We start from the raw sequence: 23,249 nt of genomic DNA, 5'->3' as shown, positions 1-23,249 counted from the left end.
GCACGAACAGTTCGACGACGTTTGCAGCAGCATGGACTATCAGCTCGGAGACCATGGCTGCGGTTACCCTTGACGCTGTATCACAGACAGGAGCGTCTACGATGGTGTACTCAACGACGAACCTGGGTGCACAAATGGCAAAACGTCATTTTTTCGGATGAATCCTGGTTCTGTTTACAGCATCACGATGGTCGCATCCGTGTTTGGCGATAACGCGGTGAACGCACATTGGAAGCGTGTATTCGTCATCGCCATACTGGCTTATCACCCGGCGTGATGGTGTGGGGTGCCATTAGTTACACGTCTCGGTCACCTCTTGTTCGCATTGACGGCACTTTGAACAGTGGACGTTACATTTCAGATATGTTACGATCCGTGGTTCTACCATTCACTCGAGCACTGGGAAACCCTACATTTCAGCAGGATAATGCACGACTGCATGTTGCAGGTCCTGTACGGGCCTTTCTGGATACAGAAAATGTTTAAAAAATGTTCAAATGTGTGTGAAATCTTATGGGACACACCCATGCCCGAAGGAGGACTCGAACCTCCGCCGGGACCAGCCGCACAGTCCATGACTGCAGCGCCCCAGACCGCTCGGCTAATCCCGCGCGGCAGAAAATGTTCGACTGCTGCCCTGGCCAGCACATTCTCCAGATCTCTCACCAATTGAAAACGTCTAGTCAAAGGTGCCCGAGCAACTGGCTCGTCACAATACGCCAGTTACTACTCTTGATTAACTGTGGTATCGTGTTGAAGTTGCATGGGCAGCTGTACCTGTACACGCCATCCAAGCTCTGTTTGACTCAATGCCCAGGCGTATCAACGCCGTTATTACGGGCAGAGGTGGTTGTTCTGGGTACTGATTTCTCAGGATCTATGCACCCAAATTGCGTGAAGATGTAATCACATCTCAGTTCTAGTATAATATATTTGTCCAATGAATATCCGTTAATCATCTGCATTTCTTCTTGGTGTAGCAATTTTAATGGCCAGTAGTGTATAACCATCCGGTACAAGAAAGGCAAAGGATGAGGGAAGTGATAAGGGTTAAGAAACTGCTACTCCAAATTTCTCGCTAATATGAGCGAAGAACCTTGACCACCACGCCGCATACATTTATACCACTCTTCTCTTCATACATATTTTTTTCAGAATTATGAAGAAACGATTTCAAGTACCGTGTACAACGGAAAACTTCAGTGCGCATTGAAACACAGTGCCGGCGAGTTGTTTGTGCGGACAGAGTAGCAGCGTTAGAAGGCCAGCTGTTTCGTAAACTGCCGACTCGTCTCGCCATTAGCTCCGTTAGCGGCCTCGATGCGGAGGAATGCAAGGCGAATAAACTGGAAGCGCAGCCTCCTGCGGAATCTAATGATAGTCCTGAGCAGCCGCCAGCTCTCCATCAGCGCGCAGACAGGACGCAGGCGACCACGCGTGGGCAGTACCACGAGAACAGCGTCCACCTTGAACACGCCAGACGTCTACACTCATTCTCAGACGTCGGTATTCCTTTCACTCCAGAAGCAGCCTCTGCTCTCTAGGAGGTAGTATAAATTTCCTACGCGGCGAACGACTCTGGAGCAAAGTGACCTTATTTCTTAGTCAATATGCTCGAACGTATTATCCACAAACCGTTGAAGACACTATCGACCCTGCATTAGTCAATAAGCGTTGAATGCCACTTGAGAACCTCACATTGCTCACAAACGCAAGGTCCTAGTGGATATGGTTTGCACGCTGATTTCAGGCGAATATCGATTTTTCTTTGTCCATCTAAATTAAAGCTTCTTGGTTTCGGTAACACCTTAAAGTAAAATCTACCTTTCTTCAGTCGAACAGGCGAACTCCTTATCAAGTACCACCAAATAGCGTAATTACTGATCTCGCCTGCGGAGGGCGCTGTGAGGCGAACGCGAGGAAATTGTGTTCTAATCCCGGTCAGGCAAACAAAATTTTAACTTACCAATTTAACGATACACAGATTTAGCATAAAGCAGGAGAATTCACTCCCGTGGGCAAATTAATGTGAGACGGAAACAGGACAACAGAGCATTCGATGGTATCGTTCACAATGCCTGTCCTGCAGAAAGTTTTATATCTAACAGAAGCCTCGAAAGTCATAGCCAATGTTTTCTCGATTGGAGGGCTCATCTCGTTGACAGATTTCTGGAATCAAGGTTATAGGGTCACTGAAAAGTATTAAATGCTTCATGTAATTATCGTCCACTTAAGGTAACTGAACTGCAGCATTAAGAGTCGCAAATTTTTGATCATTCACACATTGATATAAAATTTCTGACAGACAGCAAAGTAAAATTTATTATAAAATGAGAAAGTTTCTCCTTGACAATTCCTTCCATTCCGTAGAAGAATTTCTGTTATTGTAATGTGCAAAAAGGTCGGGGGTACGAGTTACTAACTCACATCTGCTTATATTTTTTTCTTAAAAAAACTGAAATCTTCAGAATGCAGCCGTATGTACAAATTAATCTGAAACGTGAATGTGTAATGTCTCGTTCCACATCATTACAATGTATCGTGCAAAATGATCCATGGAAGATGTTACTAACTAACTAACCATGAGATCATTACACCAGACTTGTAGCCATTCGAGCTGTTACTTCCGCTTTAGCAGGCTTCTGAGTTGCCCTCATAAATACTCTGCCGGGAGAAAAATGCAACACCCTAAGGGACAAGATCATTTTATTGAAAAGTGAGGTGACAGGTGGTTCATTACTATAGGACTATATCATAACAAATACATACCAAATAAAACACGCGTATCACAGTAGAGCGTGCCCGAACAATCGCATCAGTACACAGTGTTCCCTCTCTGGAGGCAATGCTGGCATGTATTCTCGCACGCAAACGAAACCGAGGTGCCGAATGGCTTCCAGCGATGGACTGTCCCAAGCATCTTGCTGCTTTTGTAGCAATTCGGCAATGATTCTTGTAGGCGCTGGAGAACGGTTAGGTTCCCTCTTCATCATGTCCCCTACTATATTTCAGTTGGCGAAACATATGGTGATCTTGCCGCTCAGGGCAGTTGTACACCACGAAGAGCATTCTACGTCGCAGCAGCCGTATGTGGATGTGCATTACTCTGTTGATACAGCACATCACCTTCCAGTCGAAGAAATGCCAGTAGCACTGTAAAAAACAGCCTGTGCCATGTAGCGCACCCTGCTTACTTTACCTTGCAGAAAAACCAAATATGATCCCCCCCCCCCCCCCCCCCACATACCATGAAGCCTGTGTGTCGTGGCTGAATATACTCTGGAATAGGCAGCTCATCAGCTCACGCGTGTACGTCGATCACTCACGTGCAGACAGAACCTACTCTAATCAGTGACGGCAACAGAGCGCTATTCCACTCTTCAGTCAATTCTTTCACGACACTACATGCTTGGCGGTGTCGTGGTGCCGGTGGCAGAAGCACACGTGATCGTAATCTTGCTGCAAGCAGACGGTTCCCAATGACTCTTGGTGACATATCTAGCGAAAATGTACCAGTTTTCTTCCCTGAACGATGTTCCGTCGGCCTACGCTGCCCGCACGATGTCTCGATCTTGATCTGCGTATGTACGACGCGGACCTCTAGAACCTGGCCTACGGGTGAGGGAATGTTCCACAGACCACTGCTAAAAGCAACGACATCCCAGCGATACACTGTGCCTAACATGCGCAGTAGCCCGTCGACATGTCCATTCAGCTTTCCACGGGCCCTTAATGCGACCACGTTCAAATGGCTGAGGTTCGGGAGTATGTACTCGTCGTCGGGCCGTGGTTGTACCCTAGAACAGTATTCCAAACACTGTTCACCTCTAAACTTACAGATACTCCGTGTAGAGTCAAAACAGAGGATGCACAGACAGGCCTCCTCAGTGCCATCTGACCGCCAGTGTCTGTGAAAAATGAATCACTATCACCAAAACCCCTGAGAACGCTCCTATTATACCCTCGTGCCATTGAACAAAGTTCTGGGTGTTGTTGCATTTTTTTCGTTATTATATTAATGAATACCTTTTCAGTTCGTGGTCAAGAAAAATTCCTCGTTAATACAGGCAAAAATTCTCATGGATGCTGTTTGTTGAACAGAGGTCCTGCATTTAAGTCAGAGAAACTGACCGGTCGGCTATGGGAACGGGTGCGGGATGATATGTCAAGCATGTTTATCAGCAGTGTTCTGGCTGTCAAATCTCAACGGCACAGAAAGCTGTTAACACTAAGAAGACTATTGCCTCTTGCATAAAGGCAGAAACATTGTGGCTGTCGTATACTGCATGACCCATGTTAGACCCGCAGATCTAGCTTCGAACGATGAATGTTTTTTTCCAGCTGCGTGGTAGAAGTTTCGTTCAAACAATGACTTCATTAGGGGGGGGGGGGGAGTGGGGACGGGAATAATTACAGGAACACATTACTCTGTATTAAATAAAGATTTAGGAAAATAGCAAAGTGATAGGTATGTAGTACTTGGATCAAAAATGGATGAAAAATGCTGGAAGGAATACCTTGTTACCGCTACTGGAAATAGGTCAGGACTTGATATTACTTTACACTGGTAGTAAAACGACAGGTTAGACTGCAAATTTGGCCGTGTACTGCAAAGCGGGAAATGCGCAGGCTGCAGTGGAATAAATGTCTAGCTACCCAGATGTCTCTCTGTCACCGCCATGTGAGTCCGCCTTCGTCACCACTTCACATAATTACGCGAGACAGATGCTGACAGAACGCAGCACCTGCGGAAACCTACGGACACCTGCGCAACGGACTCCCCCGCCTGACTCAGAGCTGCGCCGGTTAAGCAACAAGTTGATAACGACACCGTCTTTCGTCGAAACAAACTCTTCAGTTCCTAAAAGTCTAACATTGTTAATTATTTGACCGCAGATTCCACTTTCCGCCAGTACCCTAAATAAAATGAATTACTGAAAGAACTTTGTCTCTTGTGAGAACATTGACAGCCTTCTTGAGTCACTTCTCTAAACTTGGTGACGCGATTTTATCCGAAATGGATTAGGGAGTCAGAATTCTGATAATGCAGCGCAGTTTAGATGCCAACTAATTTTGTGAGAAAGTGTTCGTTTATACTTCAGACAACTAACTTTACACATATGAGTAGAGTGAAGATTGTACAGACATAGATGAAATGGAAAACTATTTAACAAAGGTACTTACTGCAAACTGCAAAATATAATACATCTATGAAGAAAGTGGAAGAAAATAATGTCTTAGTGTAACGAGGTGTTATTAAAGAGTAGAGGAGAGTTTCAAGGAAATGGTAATAGAAACCTGATATAGCATGGGGAATTAAACTGAAGTATTCGGAAATGTTTTTCAAAGGATGCTGGACAATAAATGAAAAAAGTGACAAGCGAAACAACCTAAAACAAAAAGTATGAAGACGAAAATATAATAACTTATGTTGGTTTGATGCCATATTTCGTATGTTAAGATGACGGGTGCTTAGGTAGCAAGCAACAGACAGAAATTAGTACTAGCACTCCAGAATTTCTTTAAATGTTTGTATAATTCCGAAGATGAATCAGAAACACAGATAGCTATCAATAAAAAATAATGACATTCCGATGAGTCGTATAAAGCAATTCGAAGGACGGGAAGGTTCTACAGTTTCAGTAGATATGAGTGAAGTCGGAGGAAAATTTATAAGAGGGAAATTTGTGTAGCTCTTTACAGATCGTCTGTAGCGGAAAACAGTGTCCCAAAACGGGATCTATGCTTAAATATATTACTTCACAAGAAACGAGGCACGCAGCAAATAATGAAGTTTCCTTTTTACAGCCTCTTATCCAGATAGTGTAAGATACTTATTAAAATTAAAACCAACTGCACAGAAATAGATTAGATTTTAATCATGCTGTCCTTGGAGATGGATATAGTACAATGGATTATTTGCATGTAGTGAAGAAATTTGTAGGTCGCAGCTATGTTAATAAGTTGTGGATAGACCTTTCGTTATGTACTGAACAACAAATGTAGCATTTCTACAACTTTTTTAAAATTTGATCATGATAGTGGGACTTTCACAGAGTTGAAAGCGGATTTAGGTAAGGAGTTTCCTTATCTCCAAACCTATTCTTAGCAGTCAAAGTGGATGTTTTGAGATATCTGAACTGGGAAAATAAACAGAATACTTGTCAACGCATCATATCTGCACTGCCTTTGGTTAGATGATGACCTTGCATAGTTCTGCACAAGTGCAAAGTATGGATAGTCTTCTTGCTTCTCTCCTTCCTCCAACCCGCACCCTAGACACGCTACGAACATATCTGCAAGAATAATCACTTTTATTTCCTATAGCTATCATAGACACTATGACCAACAATGTCATACATTTTATGTTAGTGGTATATTACTGGTCGAGGTAATCAGAGCGTATCCACCATTCCTCCTCTTTACCAAACTGACATTCTTTTAGTAAATTCCAAACTAGTTTTTAGTTAGTTGCGCATTTTGGTGGTCACCAAATTCGACAGACAGTCCTTACGTTGCCGTTATTTTATTCATTATTCCTTGAAACTAGCACGGTTAAAATTAACTTACAGAGACCTCTCCATGCGTTTAAACTGTAAAACCAACCGTTCGCCGTTTAGTGAGATTCATATCATTAGTAAACGATAACGGTACGTGACGTCATCTGGCATTCAGCTGGCCTGCTGAACAGTTATCACATCTCATTGGCCACTGATGCAGTTAGTGTGCGAGTATATATATAGACGCGCGCTTTTCAGTAAACACGGCCCTACAAATGGGCCATTTGCAAGATAATTATGACTGCGTGGATTAGGGCAGCCATTGACTTCAACATAAAAAATTGTCCTACTCGGCATTAACGTATCTGAAATGTAGACTTCTACAGTCCCCCGCCTAACTGAAATCCATTCCAGCCGCTCCAAGAGTTTTTTATGCCACTTATTGTTGTGACTTGGCAAGACAGCCAAGCCACTAGGAGGTAGCCGAGAGGCACGCGTTTAAGCTCACGCAGGCTGGCGTGAGGTCTGGAACAGGACAAGGTAATTAATATAGCCAATAACGTACGTAGCTGCTGGAATACTTAACTTTAATCCACAATTGGTGAACATCGGTCTGACGGTACATGCATCACAAGATAAATAGCAATTGATAATGGCGCCTTGCTAGGTCGTAGCAAATGACGTAGCTGAAGGCTATGCTAACTATCGTCTCGGCAAATGAGAGCGTAATTTGTCAGTGAACCATCGCTAGCAAAGTCGGCTGTACAACTGGGGCGAGTGCTAGGACGTCTCTCTAGACCTGCCGTGTGGCGGCGCTCGGTCTGCAATCACTGATAGTGGCGACACGCGGATCCGACGTATACTAACGGACCGCGGCCGATTTAAAGGCTACCACCTAGCAAGTGTGGTGTCTGGCGGTGACACCACACTTATCACTTCCTTCACCTCTGACAATGATTTTTAAATGTGAAAATTTGCAAGATGCAGTATGGTTCGGGGTCCACGCCAAACCGTAGTTGCACCTATAATTGTTTAGGTGAGTCAGTTCAAAGGTCAGAGAAAGGTACGGGTGTACCACAGCCTAGTAAAGCACTGCAGCTTTCAAACTGTAGGGCTGAAGACAGCTTTACTTATCCACTGAGCGTTTCATCATCATCATCATCATCATCATCATCATCATCACCAATATCAAGGATTACTCTTGTTAAGACGTTCCTGCAGCAGCAGCAGCAGCATGCATCTAGCTTCATTTTACACTTAAGGAAACTAGTCCCAGCGGTTTCACAGAAATACCGAAATTTAATTTCGACAATTTATTTAGTCCCTACGCGAGATTAACATATGTCACCGAACACAGAAACGTATAGTGATGTTCACAGCTGAATAATGGTACTGGAGAGCAAATAATATTCGCATTAAATTCTGTATTAGGGAGTCTCGGTCGGAAGTTGTTCAGTTTATCTAAAGAATGTTGATTTTTGGATTACAAATGTCCACACAAACTCATTAAGTTTACATTTCTACAATCTATTTTTAAATTCTTCAGTATATCCAATGTTAATCCTACGGATTGCAGTAGAGAGCTGTGCTGATGGAACGCAGAGCACACCTGGAGTTACTATCATCCCTTTTCAACAAGTAAGTGATCAAGATGGTTATGTATCAACACTTTGATACAAAACAATCAAGCAACAGTCTTATGACACGCAACAAGTCTGGACCCAGCTTTACATGTTTATTACTACGTCACAATTTACGGCCGTAGCTCTGTGGAGTTCGAGCCTCTAGGCGTCCAGATCACGAAACTATTAGAGAAAGGACGCCCCTAATTCCTTGAAGGCTTATTCTGTAATTAATTCCAATGAAATACTTATAAATATATTTCTACAGCCCACTAATTATTCTAGTGAATAGATAGCGACGGTTAACTACACCACATAATGAATGTGCGAGCAACAGTTTTCCATCATTATGTTCTCGTGTGGAGGTTATGCCTACAGCTTCAGCAGCGTTCAATAGAAATTCCAAACCAAACAGAATTGTTGTAATGTGTAATGAGCATTCATCGTTGGGCCAGATAATACACTGATGATTTGGCCTCCCGCCAGCAACGCGAGGAAGAATGAGAGGCAACAGCCGTCAAAAGCTCACTTTCTGTGAAATGCTTTCTGTTCCAAGATTTTGCACAACTATAAATAAGGTTTTTCTTGCCTTTTTGTTTTTCGAGTACGTGGTCTTTCTAAAGTAAAGGCGGAAACTGCTGTCATGAACCATTATTGCAGACGATCTGTAGAAAAGTTTTTTGTTGACAGAGGGAACCATTAACGCTGGATCAACTGTAGCAGAAACTATTTGCGCATGAACGTTTACTTCTTAGCCAGAGAAACAGAAAGCGGTTGGGAGGTACTCAGGAAATATACGACATACTGTTGCACTCGTATGAACTTCTAGCCAAAAGACGATCTGTTTGGAGTTTCTCCTTTCTGTGCCATCCACCAAAGTGAAAAAGCATGGCACATGTGAGATGAAAGTAGTTGCTTCGCCCATCTGAAAAGGTAGTGTTTCTGCTAGCTAAGCAGTTATTACTACCTCACTTAGATAGTGAGCTGACATCACTTAGTTCCAGTAAGATGGATGTAGAGGAATTATGGGCAACGCCTAAGCAGACTGTAAATAGTGGTCTGGAGTATTAAGTGCCTAGTAAGTGGATACAGGATGAAAAAGACCCACCATGGTTTAATAACGAAATTCGGAAGATGCTGGGGAAGCAGAGGCTGTTGAACTCTAGAATCAAAAGAGAATGATGACAAGTGAAGGTTAGTAGGGATTCGTGCGTCTGTGAAAAGGTCTATGCGCGAAGCATACAACTACCACCGTCATACCATAGCAAAAGATCTGGCAGGGAACCCGAGAAAATTCTGGTCGTATGTAAAATAGCTAAGCGGGACTAAGTCTTCCATTTAGTCCCTTGATGACAAGTCTGGCGTAGCAGTCGAAGACAGCGAAGCGAAAGCCGAAGTTTTAAATTTCACGTTCAAGAAATCATTCACTTAGGAGAATCGTACAAATATACCGTCATTTGACTATCCGACAGACTCCCGTATGGACGACATAGCAATAATCATCCCAGAGAAACAACTCCAAGATTTGAAAGCAAATATGTCACCAGGTCCGGATGGAGCCCCACTCAGTTTTACAAAGAGTACTCTACGCCCCTGGCCCATTACCTAGCTTGCATTCATCGCGAATCTCTCGCCCGGTACAAAGTCCCAAGCGACTGGAAAGAAGCGCTGGTGACTCCCGTCTATAAGAAGGGTAAAAGAACGCAAAGCTACAGACCAATATCCCTAACTTACGTCTACTGCAGAATCCTTTAACATATTCTCAGATCGAACATGATAAACTTTCTTGAGACTGACAAGCTTGTGTCCACGAATCAGCATGTTTTTAGAAAGCATCGCTCGTGCTAAACTCAGCTTACCCTTTTCTCACATGTTGTCCTGCGAACTATGTATGAAGGGCAACAGGCAGGTTCAGTATTCCTAGATTTCCGGGAAACATTTGACGCGGTACCCCATTGCAGGCTATTAACGAAGGTACGAGCATATAGGATACGTTCACAAATATGTGAGTGGCTCGAAGAGCTCTTAAGTAATAGAACTCAGTTCCAGAACGAAATTTTCACTCTGCAGCGGAGTGTGCGCTGATACGAAACTTCCTAGCAGATTAAAACTGTGTGTCGGACCGAGACTCGAACTCGGGAGGTCACGAGTTCGAGTCTCTGTCAGTCACACAATTTTAATCTGCCAGGAAGTTTCAGAAAATATGTCATCCTCAACGCTGAGTGTTAATCAGAGGCAAGGGTATCGTCAGGAGTGCTCCAGGGAAGTGTGATGGGACCGCTATTGTTCTCCATATACATAAATGATATGATATGATGGACAGGGTCGGCAGCCATCTGCGGTTGTTTGCTGTGATGGCGTGGTGTGCGGTAAGGCGTCGAAGTTGATTGACTGTAGGAAGGTACAAGACGTCTTAGGCAAAATTTCCGGTTGGTGTGATGATTTTCAGATAGCTCTAAACGTGGAAAAACGCGAGTTAAATCGGGTGCGTAGGAAGAACACACCTGTAATGTTCGGATACAGTATTACTAGTGTCCTGCTTGACCCAGTCACGCCGGTTAAATCTCTGGGCGTAACGTTGCAAAGCGATATGAAATGGAATGAGAATGTGAGAACTGTGACAGGTTTATTGGGACAGTTGTAGGAAAGTGTTGTTCATCTGTAAAGGAGACTGTATAATGACGCTTGCGCGACCTTTTCTTAAGTATTGCTCGAGTGTTTGGGATCCGTACCAGGTCGGATTGAAGGAAGATATCAAAGTAGTTCAGAGGCAGGCTGCTAGATTTGTTACCGGTAGGTTCGAACAACACAAGTGTTACGGAGATGCTTCGGGAATTCAAATGGAAATCCCTGAAGAGATGGCGACGTTCTTTACGAGAAACACTATTGAGAAAGTTTAGAGAACCGACGCTTAAACCTGACTGCCGAATTATTCTACGACCGCCATTATACACTGTGTGTAAGGACCACGAAGATAAGATACGAGAAATTGGCCTCATACGGAGGCATATAGATAGTCGTTTTTCCTTCGCTCTATTTGCGAATGGAACAGGAAAGGAAATGACTAGTAGTGGTAAAAGGTACCCTTCGCCACGCACCGTACGGTGACTTGCGGAGTATCTATGCAGATGTAGGTGTAGGTGTAGAAACATTCGAAGTCAGACAAGTCTCCTTTTGCATCAACACAATCTCCAGCTTAAACAGCACGGAAAAGTATTTTTTGCAAATTGAATGGCACCCAAAAAGTGGAAAGCTAACACATTTCCTAGGTAGTTCCAAGTAATGAAATAAATGTGTATGAGTTCATGTGGTGTATGGTGAAAGAAGTGATTTGAAAATTGTTGAATAAACGAGTTACAATCCGCCAATCCAAAATACTTCCAGTGTCGCTCTCATGAAATGAAAATAACATTCCCTTTCGTCCATTACGAATATTTATGAAAAATGCGATTCTGACTATCAATTTCCTCAACTCTCGTTACCCATATCATATGCTAGAGATGTGATTCGCTATTTCTTTCGGAATCCCTTATTTGCTCTCGAAAGTGTCAGACGAGCAAGGATGCATCTGGAATTATCCAAGTATGATGTGTTGATGCTTCTACCATAACTTAGCCGGTAAGGTGTGAGAAATGAAGTGAAAGTCGGCAACTGCGAAGTGATCAGCAAGTGTGCGCAAATTGAACGGAAAGTCTTCCTCAAACTTTCTACGCCCAGATGGCCCGAGAACATTCTCTCAAACCGAATAAACTCTACTGTACTATATCATAAATTTATGTGTGTGAGAAAGAATAAAAGAATCTCGCCAACTGCTATGTGACCATGATGGGTGGCGAACTGGTTAAGTCAGTGGACTCTACAGAAGTGGGATTCAAACAACAGCCCGACCATTGTGATTTACGTACCTCGTGATTTCCCTACATGAGGCCAGGCGAATGTCAGGAGGGTTCCTTCAGCAAATTCGTGATCATTTTTCTCCCCTTATATTCGCCCAGTCGTAGAAAATGTTCCTAGTCTAATAACATCGAAGTAGGTGGGATGTCATAGTAGCCTTCGTCCCTTTTACAATGTACATCGAACATGACAGTCCACATAATTATAACAAGCCAACCCTCAAGATGGTTCACCTTTAATCCATGAAAAGTCACCATAAATGTCGCTAGCAAACGATGACGGCATAGTCTCCAAACTGCGGATGTGTTTAACGTTTATTCGAGTACATACATTCTATGGCGCACAATATGAAATCGTTGATTTTGTTAAGCGTGAAGATATCTGAGACGAATCTGCTTTTGGAAGGAAAGAGATTTCGAACTGGCGTAAACTTTGGCAACTTGCTCTAAAAATAGCATCAAGTAATTCTTGTCTCAACGACGCTTGTTTCCTTGGAGTGTGTCGTAAATTTCGGGCCGAAGTGCCATTGACGCTTGTTTCCTTGGAGTGTGTCGTAAATTTCGGGCCGAAGTGCCATTCAAATAGCGGCAACAACACAAAAATACCAATATCAACATCTTTTACTCCATAACTTGTCAGATATACAAAAGAGCTATATCGCTGAATATAGTTTAAATAAAAAATTAAAAAAGAGCATATAATGGCTGATGATGTTTGTGAAAACGCATTGGTCTTTATTTCATGTTACCATAGTCACTAGCCGACTTGGTGAAAGAGACTACAAATATATTTAGTGAGTCAAAAGTTATTTGAGGTAAGAAAGGTACGCGTCGCATCCTGTATACTAATGAGCTAACGTGTACCTTCTGGGTACGGTGTAATAGTAATCCACATACAAAAAAATATTAAGAAGCTAGCCATCACTCCTTAGGATATAATAGGTTTTGTGATTCTCCCGCAAAATTTAATTCTAGAGCATGACACGTTTTCGATGCTCGACTCTTAATGTAAAAAATATCGGTGTGAAAATCTTGCCTTACTCCTCCCCATAGTTAAAATACTGTGGACATCCATTTAAATCACAACACTTTATACAGCATTAGCGACACGTGTAAACAAGATAAGCTACGACTGTATTTCACTGTCGGTACAGCAGTCGAAGCAACACTCTAGTATACGACCATGAAACATTACGAATTGTTCACGAAAATAATGTTTTACAAACTCGTTTGAGGAATTACTGCCGGCCGCTGTAGCCAAGCGGTTCTAGGCGCTTCAGTCCGGAACCGCGCTGCTGCTACGGTCGCAGGTTCGATCGAATCCTGCTTCGGGCATGGATGTCTGTGATGTTCTTACATCATCAGTTACGTTTAAGTAGTTCTAAGTCTAGGGGACTGATGATCTCATATGTTAAGTCCAATAGTGCTTAGAGCCATTTGAACCATTTTTTTGAGGAATTACTCTGAAATGATCGCCTAGGGTGTGGCGCACGTTGCAGTAACAGAAAATGCTGAACACGTGTAGACAACTGTACCGCACAGATTGTCTTTCTCTGTAGTACATTTGAATATTTGACAAAAGTATTGACTTATTCAACTTGTCGAACACACAAAGAATGGTTGGAATTGTCTCATAACAGATTATTTACAAATGTTTTACGAAGCCGTTTCCAGGAATAGTTCGTTTCGCACCCGGTGGTACTCTAACTTGATGTACCTTGTTGAATCTTGACGGTGGAAGAGATTTTCAACACCTTCATTTGGATGGCAAGGAAAGCAGAGGTGATAAAGCACTGTTTTGTCTAGTCAGTATAATGGTGGAAGAGATTTTCAGCATCATTTGGTTGGCAAGAGAAGGTGGTGGTACAACAATGTTTTTTCCTTATCATGTCACTTTTCAGATCTTTCAGAAACGTCAGACGGAAAGAGGACGTTTGACACTATGGGTGATGTAAGGAGGACGTTATGCTTGGCGGTCCTCTTGGCGATATTAAAGAGAGGCACCAACACGATACGGCACTTAACATTTACATAGCACAGTCACATAAACAGTTATACTTACACACTTGACACAGAAACAGTATCGAACTTCGATGGTGTGAGAAGAAGCATTATGATCACTGCTCACCGTGAGATTGAATGCCGCCTGGTGGCGTTGTTGGCACGTTACGCGCCAACGAAAGTACTGTGTATAAGCAGAGCAGAGACAAATGGGGGAATCATTCTAGCGCCGATGATTGGTTGGTTGGTTGTTTTGGGGAAGGAGACCAGACAGCGTGGTCATCGGTCTCATTGGATTAGGGAAGGATGGGGAGGGAAGTCGGCCGTGCCCTTTCAGAGGAACCATCCCGGCATTTGCCTGGAGTGATTTAGGGAAATCACGGAAAACCTAAATCAGGATGGCCGGACGCGGGATTGAACCGTCGTCCTCCCGAATGCGAGTCCAGTGTCTAACCACTGCGCCACCTCGCTCGGTTCTAGCGCCGATCTGGGCCACAGATGAGGAAATCCAGTGCCATAAGCGTCCAGTGCCATGACGAAGGGCAGATTGTTATGGCCCGCCGCCTGGGAACGAGTGTTTCGAATAAGCTAAGATAAGCGACTGTTCGCGTGCTACTGCCGTGAGCGTCTGTGGAAGGTGGTTGAAAGGCGGTAAAACCAAGAATAGGCGATAAGGTGCTGGACGACCACACCCACCAGAACATAGAGATCGTGGGCTTTCCCGCTCTGTAAAGTTGGATAGTCGGCGATTTGTAGTAGAACTTACGACAGAGTACAATGCTGGTGTAGGAACGAGTATTTTGGAGGACATCGTGCAGCACACTTTGTTCAACATGGGGCTCGCAGCTGACGACTCTTGTGTGTTCCCTTGATGAACCAACTACATCGTGTGGGCGCGGAATCATCGAGATAAGACGATGGATATATGGAAAAGTGTCGGAGGAATCACGTTTCTTGATACACCAGGTCGATGATCGTCTCCGGATACTCCACCATCCAGGCTACTCGAGACATGCAACTCGCCACTGAAGCAGGTTGGTGGGGCTAGTATTATACTATGGGGGTCACTCATCTGGGCTTTCATGGGACCTGAAGTAGTAATCGAAGGCACTATGACAGCCGTGGACTGCATGAACACGGACCATCTGCATCCCTTCATGCTGTGTTCACTGCGGCCATCTCGTGTTGCAGCAGGATAACTGTCCATGTCACGAGGCCAGAATTGTGCTACAGAGATTTAATGAGAATGACAGTGAACTCCGGTTGATGTCTTGTCGATGAAATTCGCTTGAGCCCGATGCAACACATCTGGGACGCCAACTAGGAGACCACAAACCACCGCCCCGTAATTTACAAGAACTGCTTGATCTGTGTGTAGACATCTGATGCCACATATCTCCGGAAACCTACCAAGTACTTGGAGTGTCCATGACACGCATAATCGCAGCTGTATTGCGTTCCGAACGTAGACCAACACGCCATAAGGCAGGGGTGTCCAATTCGCGGTCGGGCCGCATGCGACCGGAAGCAAATATCCCCCAAGAAGTGAGCATCTATAACAGGATCGGTAAAAAAGTCTTCTTACTACGTGGCCCAGGTACGCTAAAAGGTTGGACATCCCTGCTTTAAAGGATGTGGTCATAAAGTTTCGGGTTGTCATATAGGCAGCGTAGTATTTAAGGTTTCAGAAGGATGTAGGTTGCAGTAGGTACTGGGAGATGAAGAAGCTTGCACAAGATAGAGTAGCATGAAGAGCTGCATCAAACCAGTGTCTGGACTGAAGACCACAGCAACAACTCTCATTCGGGAGGACGGAGTTTCATATTAGTGATCAGCCATCCAGAATTACTTTGTCTTTCGTTTCCCCAAATCACTCAAGGCAAATGCCTAGTTTCTTCCTATGAAAAGTACTAGACTGATTTCCTTTTCCAGCATTTCCAATCCGAGCGTGTGTTTCGTCTCCAACGGCCTCGTTACCGATAGGACGTTAAGCCCTACGCTTTCTTCGCAAGCATCCTAAGTACAGCCACTACCAATTTTATAGAGGTTTTGTTGACGTTTTTTTTCTCTGCTGCATTAACAAATGCAATGGCAAGAATGCCTAGTTTGGTGCCGTAAAAAGTGCGCTATGTGATGCATTATACCATGATGATTTGCAGTTCGACAGAAACTGTGTGACGGTCAAGTATCACATACTTTTCTTAAAGATGAAGGGGAGGCAAATACCAGGGAGTGCATTAATGGAATCAGACATTTTAAAAGTAATTTGGTGCAGTATCTACAGTTGCAACAATTCTCAAATCCTATGCCATTTTTTTGCGGTTATATGAAGTATTACTGAATGAGGTCACGCTGTAGTTAAGACGTTAAAATCTCATTCAGGGGGAGCGGACTTCAAATTTTTGTGGAGGTACCCCTGCTGTTTCCCTCTTCCTCTCAAAGCAAATTACAGGACAGGTTTTTCGAAAATGCCGATTTAGTTCTCCCTGCTTCTTCATTCCGAGCTTGTCCCGTCTCCAACTACTACTAGCTTTCAAAGAAAGCAAAAGCCATGGTACAGTTAGGTGTTTTACTTCCAAGAAAATCATTTAAAAGTCGGTGTTACGCAGGTTTCCAACAGGGTCGGAAGTAGAACTTTTTATGGCCTCTTAAAAGTCGCCATTCGTCTTCCGAAATATTAAAAATACTCCATACCCCCAGGTCTAGCCCCGGCCTCCTACAAACTATCGTATTTGTGCTCTTGCTCTGTTTGTTTATATTTAATCTCCAACAGAAAAGTTCGCAATTACATGAATTTACGAAAAATCTTTAGTTAAAACTTCGTTAGTTCTGCGCTACCCTCTATCACTAAACAACTAATTTGATGTGGCTTCTAGGGGTCTCCTGGAACTTATTCCTAGCATGGTTTGACGCAGCCATCGGCTAATAAGTGTTTACGGGCTACTGATCACGACTTGTCAGCTGAAACCGATATTGACAACTTTTTTGTGGGGATTGGCTGAAATAAACTTCACGAAACTAACAGTCCAGTTGCTATTCTTGTTTCTGAAGTATACTTAATATTTAGTTAAACGTTCGGTCGACGTTTTAAGAGAGGACACTGACGCAAGTATCGCAGCTAAATGTCCAGCAAATAACACAATTATCGCAGCAAAACTTTCAGCAGACAATGCGTAATTGGCACGGGCACTGATAACACGTCTGTAAAGTAAAGCGCTGGTTGGTATAATGACGTCGACAACATTACGTATCTCGCAGTGCACTGTGCGGGTTTATTCTGAACTGCTGCGTCTCGATTCCTCTGAAGAGACATGTATTCCTACAGGAGAATATACACTCCTGGAAATTGAAATAAGAACACCGTGAATTCATTGTCCCAGGAAGGGGAAACTTTATTGACACATTCCTGGGGTCAGATACATCACATGATCACACTGACAGAACCACAGGCACATAGACACAGGCAACAGAGCATGCACAATGTCGGCACTAGTACAGTGTATATCCACCTTTCGCAGCAATGCAGGCTGCTATTCTCCCATGGAGACGATCGTAGAGATGCTGGATGTAGTCCTGTGGAACGGCTTGCCATGCCATTTCCACCTGGCGCCTCAGTTGGACCAGCGTTCGTGCTGGACGTGCAGACCACGTGAGACGACGCTTCATCCAGTCCCAAACATGCTCAATGGGGGACAGATCCGGAGATCTTGCTGGCCAGGGTAGTTGACTTACACCTTCTAGAGCACGTTGGGTGGCACGGGATACATGCGGACGTGCATTGTCCTGTTGGAACAGCAAGTTCCCTTGCCGGTCTAGGAATGGTAGAACGATGGGTTCGATGACGGTTTGGATGTACCGTGCACTATTCAGTGTCCCCTCGACGATCACCAGTGGTGTGCGGCCAGTGTAGGAGATCGCTCCCCACACCATGATGCCGGGTGTTGGCCCTGTGTGCCATTCGACGGCCAACACCGCGGTTCCTGGTGTGTCCGCTGTGCCGTGCGTGTGATCATTGCTTGTACAGCCCTCTCGCAGTGTCCGGAGCAAGTATGGTGGGTCTGACACACCGGTGTCAATGTGTTCTTTTTTCCATTTCCAGGAGTGTATTATGATCCAAGTGCTCCACACCTGTGAGACGGCAGGCGTATTGTCGAAAGCTGTTCGCATTTCATATACTATGGATTCCATTCAAGACGTGTTATCAGTGGGAAGCCCCGTGATGGATAGCGTGGTATCGTTGAGAGTACGTTTGATGCCTATGGTAGATGTAGCGCTGGTTTACTTCGTTCCTCTTCATCGTATAATACTGGTCGGCATATCGCAGTCCGAACCTATGATATACAGTTCAGTTACTTAAGAACTTCTCCATTTTCGACAGCAGCCGCGTGGTCACGGCCAGGAAACTAACCGCCTTCTTCAAAAACATTTTCTCTCTTCATTTGTTAGACACTGGACTCGCATTCGGGAGGACGACGGTTCAATCCCGTGTCCGGCAATCCTGATTTAGGTTTTCCGTGATTTCCCTAAATCACTCCAGGCAAATGCCGGGATGATTCCTCTGAAAGGGCACGGCCGACATCCTTCCCCATCCTTCCCTAATCCGATGAGACCGATGACCACGCTGTCTGGTCTCCTTCCCCAAACAACCAACCAACCATCTCTTCATTTCTAAGCAAAGTATTAATTTCACACACGCCAAATAACGACAGTTATGTTGTATTACTCGTATTAGTAGAAAAATGTTTCAGAATGGTGCTCTGCATAGTGTCGAACTTGGAAAATGGAGATGATCTGAAAACGTATATTGCAATAAGCATCATTCTCGCAGGCCATGCAAAGATAAGAAGGTTGTGGTTTATAGCCCCCAGGACTAGATCATTTAGAGACGGAAACACGGTTTCTGTTGGGAGAAGGAAATCGGCCGAGTCCTTTTCAAAACAACCATACATGTAGTCAACTCAAGCGATTTACGCAACATGGAAAATCTAAAGCTAGATGACGAAAGGGGAATTTCAATGCCCCTCAGCGCGCCACTGCGGAGGTGAAAGAGCTTAAGGTTCTTTCGGCACCCCATTTGTTAAAAGAAGAAAATTGGCTCGGGTAAATACACTCCTGGAAATTGAAATAAGAACACCGTGAATTCATTGTCCCAGGAAGGGGAAGCTTTATTGACACATTCCTGGGGTCAGATACATCACATGATCACACTGACAGAACCACAGGCACATAGACACAGGCAAAAGAGCATGCACAATGTCGGCACTAGTACAGTGTATATCCACCTTTCGCAGCAATGCAGGCTGCTATTCTCCCATGGAGACGATCGTAGAGATGCTGGATGTAGTCCTGTGGAACGGCTTGCCATGCCATTTCCACCTGGCGCCTCAGTTGGACCAGCGTTCGTGCTGGACGTGCAGACCGCGTGAGACGACGCTTCATCCAGTCCCAAACATGCTCAATGGGGGACAGATCCGGAGATCTTGCTGGCCAGGGTAGTTGACTTACACCTTCTAGAGCACGTTGGGTGGTACGGGATACATGCGGACGTGCATTGTCCTGTTGGAACAGCAAGTTCCCTTGCCGGTCTAGGAATGGTAGAACGATGGGTTCGATGACGGTGTGGATGTCCTGTGCACTATTCAGTGTCCCCTCGACGATCACCAGTGGTGTACGGCCAGTGTAGGAGATCGCTCCCCACACCATGATGCCGGGTGTTGGCCCTGTGTGCCTCGGTCGTATGCAGTCCTGATTGTGGCGCTCACCTGCACGGCGCCAAACACGCATACGACCCTCATTGGCACCAAGGCAGAAGCGACTCTCATCGCTGAAGACGACACGTCTCCATTCGTCCCTCCATTCACGCCTGTCGCGACACCACTGGAGGCGGGCTGCACGATGTTGGGGCGTGAGCGGAAGACGGCCTAACGGTGTGCGGGATCGTAGCCCAGCTTCATGGAGACGGTTGCGAATGGTCCTCGCCGATACCCCAGGAGCAACAGTGTCCCTAATTTGCTGGGAAGTGGCGGTGCGGTCCCCTACGGCACTGCGTAGGATCCTACGGTCTTGGCGTGCATCCGTGCGTCGCTGCGGTCCGGTCCCAGGTCAACGGGCACGTGCACCTTCCGCCGACCACTGGCGACAACATCGATGTACTGTGGAGACCTCACGCCCCACGTGTTGAGCAATTCGGCGGTACGTCCACCCGGTCTCCCGCATGCCCACTATACGCCCTCGCTCAAAGTCCGTCAACTGCACATACGGGTCACGTCCACGCTGTCGCGGCATGCTACCAGTGTTAAAGACTGCGATGGAGCTCCGTATGCCACGGCAAACTGGCTGACACTGACGGCGGCGGTGCACAAATGCTGCGCAGCTAGCGCCATTCGACGGCCAACACCGCGGTTCCTGGTGTGTCCGCTGTGCCGTGCGTGTGATCATTGCTTGTACAGCCCTCTCGCAGTGTCCGGAGCAAGTATGGTGGGTCTGACACACCGGTGTCAATGTGTTCTTTTTTCCATTTCCAGGAGTGTATGTACAGCGAGGCAAGTGGCCGTGACCTTGAATGCCTGCACTAACTGAAATGACCTAAAGATTTAAATCCCACTCATTACGAAGAAGACTGCGATATTTAACCACTCTGTCACTTCTCTCGGTTTGCAGGCTAGGCCATTCCCAGATGTGTTCAGGTTAGCTAGAACTTTTGACGGTGGGATAAAGTCGGTAAACGCAACAAACCGTCAATAGGCCACTTGTAATTGCTTGTCATCATACCGCGCATCTGTGACTATTTTTTCGACAATGTAAGATTTTTTGCTCTTTATTTTTCAATGTGAAGAGGACATGTGCTACCTGTTTACAATCTTGGTGTATGAGAAGTTACGTATACATGTATTTGCAAACCTATAGCTTGAACAGTGCCAGTTTCTAGCGATAGCTGATGATAAAGCCAAGGAGCGTAACAATTACGGTGGTCTGCGTGTAGTTTCGCAACCGAGGTGGTAGCCTCAAACTTGCTGCCGCTCTTGTCCACTAGTCCACACAAAGTCCGCTGGATCACATAGAACGATTCTACATTTCAAACACCTTTTTACCAAAGTACGAAGAAGAGACTCTACTTCCACAGTGCAAAGTCGGATCCTTCGATGGTTGTACTATTGAGAGGGACAATTCGTTTTTCTTTATCATATTTTTTATAGGCAATGTATTTGGAGTAATTATCCAGCGATAATCTGTCTCTTTACACAGAGGGAATTAATAAGATACGAAAGTTTATCTGTCTGTCTAGCAATCGATATCGCGATCACCACTATGAGATATTGATCCGTTCATTGTAAGCGCTACTATAGACCACGGTACAGGTAAAGTAAACACACTCGTTATCAATCTGCAAAACGAAGAGCAAAATTAGCTGAACTGTTTTGTTGTATTCCATTCATACTTTGGGTTGGCTTACGCGCTTTTACGAAGGCAGACAAACAAAAACTATGAATTCGTAGGAAATAGATTTCGTCTCTAAGAAACTATGTTGTTTTTTGTGAGATCAGCTCTTTACTCTCCGTAACACGTATTTAAACTGACGGTGTCACGTTACCAAAGGCAAAATGTTCTTCCTATTTGCTTAAATTTTCAATTACCTTCGTTTTATTGTAGGCTGCAAACAGAAAGTGTTCACACTGTCCCAGAAAGATGCTTCGCACCTGTTTTCAGGTCAGTGACCAAACATTTAGTCCGCTAAGTCAGACGTCACAACTGTCAAACAAATGATTCCGATAATTTAATTTTTTATTTTATGCTGTCCTAGGTCCCTTACGTCTTCAATCCTTTCCCAGTGACGTTTTTTTAATTTTTTAATTTTTTTTATATAACTAAACTCAGCTGTGCCTCCTAGGTCCCTTACTTCTTCAATCCTTCCCCAGTGATGTGTGACTTTACCATTTATGATGCATGTTACGTGCGCGACAAAGCTTAAAAAACAAGTTTAGAAGCTTACCTTCTCTAGTACTGCTAGGACGTCTTCTATGGTCCACCTGCGGATTTCTTGGAGCGCAGCTTGTTTGCTTCTCGTAAGCATGTCTCAAAAGCTGACCCAGAATTTCAGATTGTCGTGTATTGTAGACCGTGTCGGCGACCAAAAGCCTGGTTAACAGTTTGAACGGTACACGCCAAAGCTCTCAGCTGTTGGCCGCCACCCGCCACACAAAAACACGAATAAATGACCACGCTGTCAACAAGCGAAGCTGAAGCGACGGCTGCGGTGAGGGACGCACCCTGTCGAACACAAAACAACTCGTGGCCGGCAGTGCGGCGACGGATTCCGCGGCACTTCTTACGGCAAGCTTTGGCACACGCAGCTGTTTTTGCTCTGGGGCGCGGTACCGGCTGCACTGTCACGACGATTTCTTGCGTCTTCGAGCTTATGATATCACGTTTCCTGTGGAGACACGGAGAGGGGAAGCGCAGCGCATCGCGCCCAGCGGAAGACCCGGCAGTTGTGGTGGCAACCGTTCGACGACTCACCGGCGCGGCACTCGCTTCTTACATTGCCTCACAGGTGGCACCACGTTGCTCGTATAGCGTCGCCAGGCCGCGTCTGTTGTCAGACGAGAGGCTCGCACGTTGAGGCGAAAGCGGCGAAGGGCTACCAAAAAAAAATCGTGTTTTACGTCAGCTGACATCGACGGGCGTCAGTTCCTGTTCTGTTGTAATGGAGCAAACAGAGAATCCATCAAAACATTGCTCCACTTGCACTTCTCTGTAGTCATGCTCATTGTACCAGCATTGCGCATTAATCGATGATTCGATATGTACTTAAAGTAACGATTTTAAAATCTAGGCTCGATGAACAAACACTATTGCTGAGCTGGTACTGAAAACTGCGTATAACCTATATTGGCTGTTGTATTTATACCACATAACATTTTTTGAATCCAAGGTCGAGCATTTGAACTTATTGCCACCAATTATCAGATTCACAAAGAGCAATGCTTTTTGAACGTATAAAATGCAGAACTGCCCAGTGGCTTCGATACGTCATTAAACTGCTCTTGACTTACCTGTATCCGGTGTACTAATAACGTATATAATGGATCAAAACGGAACGATAAATGATGATGGTGTTCTAATAACGTATATAATGGATCAAAACGGAACGGTAAATGATGATGGTTAATAGATAGCTGGCAGATCTCTTACAGTGATGTGTTGAAATTAACATGACTGCTCTATATTTTATC

General features: G+C 44.8%; 1 protein-coding gene across 1 annotated transcript in view; it reads right to left on the bottom strand.

The window, feature by feature from the left end:
• Positions 1 to 22,505, bottom strand: part of LOC124789733 — a 451,761-nt gene extending 429,256 nt beyond the window's left edge. Inside the window, exon 1 of the mRNA XM_047257185.1 lies at positions 22,007 to 22,505. Coding sequence (XP_047113141.1) covers positions 22,007 to 22,087 — 81 coding nt within the window. The 5' untranslated portion in view covers positions 22,088 to 22,505. The remainder of the gene's footprint in view (positions 1 to 22,006) is intronic.
• Positions 22,506 to 23,249: the final 744 nt, after the last annotated feature.

This window comes from Schistocerca piceifrons, chromosome 3 (genome assembly GCF_021461385.2).
Source record: "Schistocerca piceifrons isolate TAMUIC-IGC-003096 chromosome 3, iqSchPice1.1, whole genome shotgun sequence".
Lineage (NCBI taxonomy): Eukaryota > Metazoa > Arthropoda > Insecta > Orthoptera > Acrididae > Schistocerca > Schistocerca piceifrons.
This window is presented reverse-complemented; position numbering and strand designations above follow the sequence as displayed.